The sequence below is a fragment of the Phoca vitulina genome, unplaced genomic scaffold (assembly GCF_004348235.1).
Source record: "Phoca vitulina isolate PV1807 unplaced genomic scaffold, GSC_HSeal_1.0 scaffold41, whole genome shotgun sequence".
Lineage (NCBI taxonomy): Eukaryota > Metazoa > Chordata > Mammalia > Carnivora > Phocidae > Phoca > Phoca vitulina.
Genome location: NW_022589744.1, coordinates 2559536 through 2567587, shown reverse-complemented (window position 1 = coordinate 2567587; position 8052 = coordinate 2559536). Strand labels below are relative to the sequence as shown.

Below are 8052 nucleotides of genomic sequence, written 5' to 3'. Positions count from 1 at the left end.
CTTCTCTTTCTTGTTTCTTGTGAACAGTTTGATTAAAACTCAGGAAGCAGCAAAACCTCCAAAACAATGTGGGTGTGTGGGTGTGTGTGTGTGTGTGTGCGTGTGTGTGTGCGTGCATGTGCCCACAGGCTGGAGCCTTCCTTTCTGTCTGCCCTACTCTCTGGCCTCCTGGCCACCCATTGTCCCTTCTTCCTATTCCGTTCATCACACCCATTGCCCCAGCCCCACTCCCCGTCTCTTGCCTGTGTCCTCCGTGGAAAGGAGGCCCTACTCCTTCTACCTTCCTGCAACCGTCTGTCTCTTGCTTCAGAAGATGCGTCCTAGAGAGGGCAGCCTCCTCCCTGACCAGCACCCTGCCCCCTGCCCTTCCCTCAAACTGGGGCCCCGAACTGGGGTGGCCCCAAGAGGCTCCGCATCTGTTGGACTGGATACTCACCACTGGACTTCATACAGACTGCAGAGCCTCCCCTGCCTATGGCCCCCTCCCCTGCACACCCACACCCATTCCCACTCTGTCTGGGTGGGAACAGACCCAAGCCAGGCTGGCAGGCAGGCTCCTTTGTACAGTTCTTATAATAAACCTTCCCCCCCCCCGCCCCGGGTGCCTCTCATGTGCGGGCTTCTCCCTTCTGCACCTCCTTGTGTGGACGTTGACAGGGTCTGAGGGCTGCTAGAAGCAAGAAGGGCTGGTGGGGATTGGAGCCAAATGGGGAAGACTTGGGGAACCTCAGGGTGGGTAGAGGGCAAGATAAGGAGGGCCCCAACTCCCTTTCTGGCCCAGTCCAGCTCTCTCCTGCCCCCCCTCCAAAAGGAAGCTTGGGTTTTGAAAATTAATAAAGGGAAACCTCACTAAAACGGAGTTGGGAGGTTCAGCTGGGGGGAGCTCTCAGGCTCCACCACTCCTCATCAATTGCAGACCCAATAAGAAGAGGTGGACCTTGCAGGGCTACCACTTTACTATCTGGCAGGGAGAGGAAAGGCTTTCCTCCTGCCCTGGCAACAGCCCAGCCAATGAGAGACACTCAGAACTCAGCCAATGAGAAGCCACCATACTCCCTACTCCCACTTTCCTCCAATAGACTTTGCGTTTACAACAGCCTTCCCAGCGTCCCCCTTTCCTCTATAAAGGAGCCGGTCCTCCCTTTCGTGGCAGTGCGTCTAGTTTTGCCTAGCTTGCTTCTTTGGTCTTGCAATTCTCTGCTCTTCCCGAATTATCCCGTCTTTTGCCGGTAAGATAACTGGCAGTTTTATTTTTAAGGTTACAGCTCCAACCTCTTAGCTGGAGTCCAAGACGCCAGGTGAGGTCAGGGGTCGTGGCCCCCTCCCCAACGGGCAGTGCCACGCTCCCCTCCCCCCCCCTCCATGATGGTGCCCGGGAAATGGCGTTGGGACCCAGTGGCCCCAGCGCCTCCTCTCTAGAAGCCCCCTTCGCTTCTCTGCGTCCCCCAGGCGCCCCGAGGTGCCTGAGGGACACGCCTCCTCACAGATACTGTCCCCCCAAGGACCCTACCTCTGGCCTCTGACCTCAGAGAGCCCAGGGTCCCGTGGACCTGTGACAATGAGTAGTATGATGTCGTGAGCTAAGTCAACAGTCCTGGTGGGTGAAATATAACTTTATGTATACTTTTGTTTTCTACGACTTGATTTCTGACTCCCAGGGCTGTATTTGTCCAAACTAGGAAACACTTCGTCCTTTACAAGATTTCTACAACCTCTTTTCCTGGCTCCTGAGGTTACATGGCACCTGTGCGGGCTCGGGAGGGCCACCACAGGCTACCCTGACGTCCTTCAGCCATATTCCTGAGGCCCCTTCCCTCCTTGCTGTTCTCTATGCGTGGGGAGAGGGGTCCAGCATCCCTGCAGGGTTTTGAGCTCTCCCACCGGAGTGCTGACCTCCCTCCCTGGGGCGGGGGGCTCCTTCTCACTCTGTTTCTCCACACTGCGCCTGGGGCTTCTCCAGCTCCAAGGACAGGAGAGCTTGCAGGGTGCCCTGGCCCACCCTTCCCCTGAGCCTTGAATAGTGCAGGAAGAGAGGCAAAATACTAGATGAAAAACAAAAGCCAATATTTCAAAATCATCCCCTCCATCAGCTATCAGCTGGCCCCAGTGCCTTTGCCAATGCCCCCGGGGTGGGGTGGGACCACTCCTCACTGAGAACCACCAGGTAACTTGGGGCGGCTTTCTGGCTGCTGCACTACAGGGCCAGGAATCAAACCTACCTCCTTCTTAGCCAGCGGGCCTCCACCCTCCGCCACAGAACAGCAAGCCCAGCAGGGCCAGGCAGAGTGGATTGGGGGAGGGGCGGAGGTCTGAGCCCCTCCTTCCAAACTGAGGTTCTGCCCTCTCCCACCCTCCCCAGGGGTGCTGGGGGCCCCTGACCTCTTGCTTCCTCAAACTTCTAAGCCCCTTGTCCGCTCTCCCTCCACCCCCATCTCTTGTCTCGATGCTGCCTTCCTGGAAAGGGGAGGTGGAGGCTGCCAAATGTTGGGGTGTGCAGCCCAGGGTAGCCGGGGGCAGAGGCGGGAGTGGGCTTATGAGACCTCCTGTTCCAGGAAAGAAAAGGCGTCACAACCCGAGACAGAACTCTGTGCTGTTGTCACCGGAGAAGGAACAGCACAGCCCCGGCTGTGACAAATAACCCTGCAGGCGGTGGGGGCCCCACTGCTTCCACCCACTCCTGAAAATGGATCCCTGCCAGGCATGAATGGGAATGAAGTCCAAAGGCCACATCTGCATGCCTGCCCACAGGGGATGTGGGTGTGTGGGTGTGTTTGGAAGATGCCATCTGCCCCCCAACCTCCGTGCCCCCTGTAGTCACCCTGGGCCCCGGGCCCAGCTCCTGAGCAGGGCCCACACCACGCAGCCGAGGCAACACATCGTGTGAGCATACATGTGCGTGGGCGCGCGCGCACACACATACACATGTGTGCCCCAAGTCTTCCCCAATTATCTTCCCAACTTTGGGGGGACACTAGCTCCAAAGCTAACCAAGGTCTCCATCATGAGGAAGTACTTTGCTAAAGGAAGAAACCCCTGGATTTTCCCCCCATTCCTCTGGGGGGGTCTCCAATCACCCCCCAACCCCGGCACAAGGGGCCTGTGGTCCCCGGGCTGACCTCAGGTGATGTTTATATTCCTGGGCTGTTTGTTCTGTGAACTGAACATCTGACGCCTTTTCAGAGAAATGTTTTTTTTTTTTTTTCATTTGGAACATCTGGAAACAGCAAGAACATCTGGGACTGCCAGGAACGAGCTGTTCCTTGGGTGAAACCTAAACCCTCCTGTCACTGTTTTCTATAGCTCTGGTCCTGGCCCGCACTCCTTGGCGGTGGCCTCTACCATCCAGGTGAGGCCTGTGTCCACAAGGATTGAGGGGGTACCACCCAGACCCCTGCCTTTCTCATTGCCAACCCTGGCATGGAGCAGGTCCACATCTCTCTAAACCCAAACAGACCCACCACTAATGTAGGCTGTTTGAAAAATGGAGGGTGGCAGGGAGAACGAGATATAGGCAGAAGACACATAGGATTCAGCATCCTTCTTCCCCTCCTGGGAGTTGGGAGAAAAGAGGGATTGAGGGACAAGAGAGAAAAAGGGGGAAACATAAAACTCAGAGTGGGCTTGGCTGTGGGGCTGAGGTATGCAAGCCTGCCATGTGTGGTTGTGCAGGTTGTGTACTGCACAAGTGCAGCCCTGACCGCCCCCTACCCCACCCCCCCGGCCAAAGGTGCAAAAGTTGTGTCTGACTCAGGGACACAGACAGGAACTCAGACAAGTTTCTGGATGCTATGATTCCATTCACTGCTCTACTGACTGGCAAGATAAAGCCAGAGAGCTTTTGAGTATCAGAACCTGGAGGTTTCCCTGCACTAGGCTCCTGTCCCCTACCCAAGACCTGGGAGCTATGGACAACTCCCTGGAAGTCCCCTGATTCCTGAGTGGTGGGTTTTTTCTAAGCTGTCTCTACCTAAGTCCACCCCCTTTGGCAGCTTCTAGCAAATTCTCTCACCAAGTGAGGGAGGGAGGCCTCTTGCCAGGGTCTGGCCAAGTAGCTGCCACATCTGGCTCTTGCTCAAGAACCTCTGTGGCTCCCTGCCTCCACCGGGACAAATCTTCATCAAGCCCCAACATGGCTGCCTGCGCTCCAGCCGAGAGGCTGCCTGCTGGGCCCCTCCAGGTGCCAGGCCTGGGCCCAGTACAAGTACCCCCACCATCCCCAGCACCCCTGCACCATCCTTCCTTGGTGCCTCTCTTCCTGCAGAGTGCAAGCCGGCCCAGAGCCGAGGAGCTGGGCTCGCATTCACCCCCAGGACCCGGGTGTCTTCAGCTAAGGGCCTGGGAACCTGGACTGCGCAATGGAAGCCTGGGGACCCCAGGACATGACCATCAGTGGGGTAGGGGTGCGGGGAGGGGAGCACAAGATGCCCTCAGATGACCCAGTGGCCCTTGCCTCCCGGAGTCATCCAGTGTGGTGCCCTGTGAGCCTTAGCTGCACAGCTGACGAGAGAGCCCGCCCTCCCCAGGGTCCCAGGAGAGCTGGTGCCTCCCCTGGGTCCCAATTTGCATGGCAGGAAGGGGCCTGGTGGGGAAGAGGCAGGGAGGGGACGGGCTGCAGCCCAGGCAGTTACACGTTTCCCCCCAGGAGCCTCTGTCCTAGCCACCAGCTTGGGGTCCAGGACGGAGCAGTGAGCATGGCCGGGCTGCTGCGCCCTGCGCCCGGCACCTGGCTGGTGCTGTTGCTACTTTCAGGTACGCCGCCCCCCTGAAGCGGGCCCCCACCCCACCCCCCACCCCCACCCCCGGTTTCGCACGCCGTCGCGGGCTGTTCGGCCTTTCTGTTCTGTGTCCCGCTCTCTCCAGCCCCCGCCTTCTGTCTCTCCCACTTTCTGCCTCCTGTCTCCCTCGGACCGCCCTGGGGCCTGGGTCTGTGGGTGTCACCCCGCTCAGTAGCTCTGGGCTGTGGGGCCCCGGCCCCTCTTCTGCTTAGAGGGTGTCCGGCTGAGCTGGGGGCGAGGGACTGGTGTCTAGGACGGGGACGGAAGAAAGGAGTATGGTTTACCCCAGTCCCTCGGGGGCTGTGTGTGTGTGTGTGTGTGTGGTGGGGGGGGCGGGGGACATGGGAGAGAGGCTGCCCCCAACCAGACCCTGGGATGTGCATGTTCCAGAAATGGTCCCCTGGTCTGGAAGACAGTTGTGACCTTCCTCCCATCTCATCCCGGTGTCTGCTCAAGGCCAGCCGACAGGCCCAAGGCAGAAGGGGGGCTGGGAGGTGGATTTCTGCTGACTCTTCCCCGCTCCAGTCTCTCCAGAGCAGTGCCAGGGAGGGCTGAGGTCTCTTGACCTTGATGTCCCGGGAGGAGGCAGTGGGTCTAGGAATGGAGGGCCGCAGGGGTGGGGCGGCCAGTTTCCAGTGGAGCCCTGGCCCAGTCCCGCCCACTTCCTCCCACCCAGCAGGTGTGCCTGCAGCCAAAGCAGAAGACGAGTACCCGGACCCCAAAGGTCAGCAACTTCCCCTGCCCCTTCTGGGGGCACGTATGTGTGTGTCCAATGCTGTCCTGGTCCCAGGGGCTGTCCCATGGTGGCCCCTGTGCTCTTGTTCCCCCGGATGTCCCCAGCCAGGACACCCATCTCTAGGCTACCGTAGGGTCTCCATCTCAGAGGCCTGGCTCCGAGGGCCTCCCCCAGCACCCCTCCTGCCAGCTGTCACCCTCATTAGACATAAGCGCTCCAGTCCCAGGGTGTGGCTAAGGGGTGTGGCTCAACCCAGGTGGGAGGGGGGAAGCCAGAGGGAATTGCACCGAGGACTCAGGCTGGGTCTGTCTAGCTGGGTCAGACTCAGCCTGGGAAGGAGCCTGTAACCTTAGGGGCTCCGACAGGCCACAGGGCCTCAGAGATTCCCAGGGGTCTCTCACTGGGAATGCTGGGAACGATGCAGGAAGGGGGCTTCTTGGAGCAGGTGGGTGGGAAGAGCTCGCCAAGCTGAGAAAGAAGGTTTAGGAATCAAAAAGTGGGAGCACCAGGCCAGGTGGGAGGCTGCCCTATGGGCCTCTAGGCCCCAGTGGGTGAGGCCTAGATCACGCTGCTGTATGGGCATGGAAAGGAATTGGAAGGTTCCAGAGGCCTTCTAAAGGAAAAGCAAATGTTGGGGTGGGGGCAGTCGGCAAGTGGCGGGACCCAGTGGTTTGGCCTGCGGCCACACATGGAGCTCAGCTCCCACACACCTCTGCCTCATGACTGTCCCATGCCCAGGAGCAAGGACAGACGAAGGGGGCAGAGCTGGGGTAGCGCCACGAGGGGAGGGGCCCACGGTGGGGCAGGCAGTCAGGAAGATGCTCCGCGGGATGCTGATCCCGGCCTTGGCGCCCACAGGAAGCGCTTGCTCCAGCATCTGGCAGAACCCACGCTTCATAGCCCGGAAAAGGGGCGCCACGGTGGAAATCAGGTGCCACGTAAAGGAGTCGGAAATCGTGAGCTGGCTCCGGAAGCAGGAGATGGACTTGGAGCCCAAGCCGCTGCCGGACAAGGGCCGCACCCTCCAGAGCCGGAACGGCTCCGTCGCCACCCTGACCATCAAAGGCATCCAGTTCCAGGACAACGGCATCTACTTCTGCCAGCAGACGTGCTCGAAGGGGTCCCTCAGCAAGGGCTGCGGGACTGAGCTGCGAGTCATGGGTGGGTTTGGGGCCTGCCTTCCAGCCGGGGTGGGGGGCAAGGGCGACGGGGCCACGGAGCCTTTGTAGAGCCATCTGCACCCCGCCCCGGCCCAGCCTGCCACCTGAGGGGGGGGCCACACTGTGAAGGTGGCCGCGGCCATAGATGGCCCAGGAGAGCCGCTGAGGAGGTCCTGAGGGGCGCAGGCCCAAGGAGGGGGCCACCAGCCTCACCGCCCCTCGCCGCCTCCCCACAGGGTTAAGCACCTTGGCACAGCTGAAGCGAAGGAACACACTAAAAGATGGCATCATCATGATCCAGACCCTGCTCATCATCCTTTTCATCATCGTGCCCATCTTCTTGCTGTTGGACAAGGTGACCGCGGCAGCCAGCGAGGCGGCCATGGGGCAGGCCAGACGTGGGCAGGGTCTCCATCTCCCCGGCCCCGGAGCCCACCCATTGACTCACCTATGCAGTCTCTCCTTCATCCATTCAGTTGTTCTGAGTGCTCCTCACCCCCTGACCCCTGACCCCTTGCCCCCAATCCCTCTTCCCGGCCCAGTCTCCCCGGCGCTCCCCAGCCTGGCCCAGCAGTGGATGGGGTGGCGGGAGCTAACACTCTGCTCTCCATCCCCTGCCCCGCCAGGATGACAGCAAGGCTGGGATGGATGAAGATCACACCTACGAGGTAAGGAAGAGGGGGGCCCCACAGCGCTGAGGGCTGTGGGGTGGTTGGCGGCCATCCGCTGGTGTGGTCAGAGAGGAGCCAAGGCCTGAGTGCCATCCCGTGTCTCCAGGGCCTGAACATCGACCAGACGGCCACCTATGAGGACATAGTGACTCTGCGGACAGGAGAGGTGAAGTGGTCAGTCGGGGAGCACCCAGGTCAAGAGTGAGGGGCCGGCCCTCCCCATGCCCCTGGGCCCAGCCAGCCGGGCCCTCATTGGCTGTGTGAGAGCCGCCTCCAGCTCCCAGCTCATCCCCACTTCCCTGGACCTCGGTCAGCCTCTGAAGCTGGCCCACCACATCTGCCTGCCGCCCCCCCCCCGGCCCCTGGTCCCCAGCTCTTGCCGCAGAGACTGGAGTGGAAGGGCCGCAGGGCAGGGCAGTGATTTGGAGTGGGGACTTCTCTGGGGATAGACTGGACCCAGACTTCTGGGGGTGCTATGTGGGGATCCAGCCCATGTTCGGGACGGGGAAGGCAGAGGCTTGTCTGGAACCTGCAAATGGACTCAAGCAGACCAGCTTCCTGCAGAGCCCGGGAAAAGCCGTGGTCCATCCCACTTGGCCAGAGATGGGCCGTAGAGGGCTACATGCCTCTCCCACCCTCTCCCACCCTCTTCCACCCTCTCCCACCCTCTCTCACCCTCTCCCACCCCAGGGGGCTCCTAGCCTTGATCC

General features: G+C 60.5%; 1 protein-coding gene across 2 annotated transcripts; it reads left to right on the top strand.

Annotated features, from left to right (window-relative positions):
* The first annotated feature begins 4691 nt into the window (after positions 1 to 4691).
* Positions 4692 to 7547, top strand: CD79B (CD79b molecule). 2 transcript variants are annotated; one of them, XM_032429865.1, is made up of 6 exons: positions 4692 to 4749; positions 5452 to 5499; positions 6370 to 6672; positions 6908 to 7026; positions 7298 to 7339; positions 7449 to 7547. In XM_032429865.1, the coding sequence occupies exons 1-6, from the start codon at positions 4692 to 4694 to the stop codon at positions 7545 to 7547; spliced, it is 669 nt and encodes a 222-aa protein (XP_032285756.1). The 2 variants fall into 2 exon arrangements, with proteins under 2 accessions (XP_032285756.1, XP_032285757.1); XM_032429866.1 differs by lacking the exon at positions 6370 to 6672.
* Positions 7548 to 8052: the final 505 nt, after the last annotated feature.